Below are 1,469 nucleotides of genomic sequence, written 5' to 3' on the forward strand. Positions count from 1 at the left end.
TTTTTTTTTTGTTTCCTTTCCCCACCTCCTCCCCTGTTGTCTACCATGTGCATCCCTGCATTTGATCTGGTCCCTCCCATCAGATACTGTATTTAAAACTTTGTTCTTGGGCAATGAATGCACAAATGTGCTTTACACCATTGATGGATGTATGGATTGTGATAAGAGTTGTATGCGCCCCTAATAAAACGATTAAAAAAACAAAAGTAAAACTTTGTTCTTGACATGTGTAACCCGGGCTAGCTGTTATCTTAATGCAGTAACGACTTCTGGCTCACTTGAGAGTGGCGGGGATAAAAATCTTAGTGCTGACATCAAAGTAAATTGAAGACCATTGGTACCAATGGGGAGGGCAGGCTTCTGTGTAAGAGTGTTCAAAGACAAAGATGGCCCCGTTTTAAAATGCTGTTCCTTCCTTACTTTGGCAGAAACTAGGAGGTGTGCATACGAAAGAAGCAAGAAACCTGCTCCTTCAAAAACAACAAGAGGAGTACGACAAGCTCTATAAAGAGCAGGCGCTTTCCCTTGACTACTGGCTCGCTAAGGCAGAGTCTTACTATAATAAAAGAGCACTCGAAATGATGAGTGAACAGCAGACAGACGAGGAGAAGGAGGGTACAACAGCCCACCTAACTCAGGGACAAAAGCAGCAATATTTTGTCCCCAAGAGAGAGCTGAAGCACATAGAGAGACATATCCATCGAGCGGGAAGGGGTGGAGAATCTAAGGGAAGGGACTTATGGAAACCACTCCAGCCCACCAGGGAAACAACACTCCCAAAGATTGTACCAGAAGACCCTGGCATGCAGAAGGCACAGAGAAGGAAGCAGGTATATGGAAGGGAAGAGATGCAAATTAAAGATCACCAGGAGCGCATGATTCGAGGGCGAGAGCTCCTAGAGCAGAAGCTCAAGGAGAGGATCTTGGGAATCACCCAGAGCCCCTCGCCGGCCCACCTGAAGCACGAGAGAGACCAGAAGGAGATGCAAGTGTTTGAAAGAGTGACCGCATATCCGCTCTTTCAGCCATGCCAAACAAGTCGCATCCAAGTGAATGTTCTGATGGAGAAGCCTCAGAACGAAGAGGAGGAGGGTACCGTTGTAAGACCGTATACAAAGAAGTTCTTACCCATGCCGCCCTTTTTGAGAAGCCAAATAGGAAAAGAGAAGTGTAGTAAAGTCTCAATGTTTTATTGATAAAACCACAACTCTTGAATAAATCTCTTTATTCTGTTCCTTTTTGTCCTCACTCCTCTTCAGGCAGGGCTGCAACCTGGAAAGGACCAGAGAGGTCCCCACTTAGGGGTGGCGTGGCTATTCTTGGCTTGGCTACCTTGTATTTGGTCCAGCTGTTTATCTTCTTTGATGTTCTGTTTCCCATCTGTGAAGTGGGGATGGTAACGTTTCATAGCAGTAAGGGGGGTATGTGAGGCCGGGTCGACTAGAGAAACAAATCCAGGGACACGCATC

The 1,469-nt window shown here is 46.2% G+C and overlaps 1 protein-coding gene across 1 annotated transcript in view; it reads left to right on the top strand.

Annotated features, from left to right (window-relative positions):
- The window catches only part of LOC123522658 (putative uncharacterized protein ZNRD1-AS1), a 4,555-nt gene extending 3,359 nt beyond the window's left edge, over positions 1-1,196 (top strand). The window contains exon 3 of the mRNA XM_045298723.1: positions 429-1,196. Coding sequence (XP_045154658.1) covers positions 429-1,196 — 768 coding nt within the window. The remainder of the gene's footprint in view (positions 1-428) is intronic.
- The last annotated feature ends 273 nt before the right edge of the window (positions 1,197-1,469 follow it).

Source organism: Echinops telfairi, unplaced genomic scaffold (genome assembly GCF_000313985.2).
Source record: "Echinops telfairi isolate 266 unplaced genomic scaffold, ASM31398v2 ScPeMD7_7453;HRSCAF=8491, whole genome shotgun sequence".
Taxonomy (NCBI): domain Eukaryota; kingdom Metazoa; phylum Chordata; class Mammalia; order Afrosoricida; family Tenrecidae; genus Echinops; species Echinops telfairi.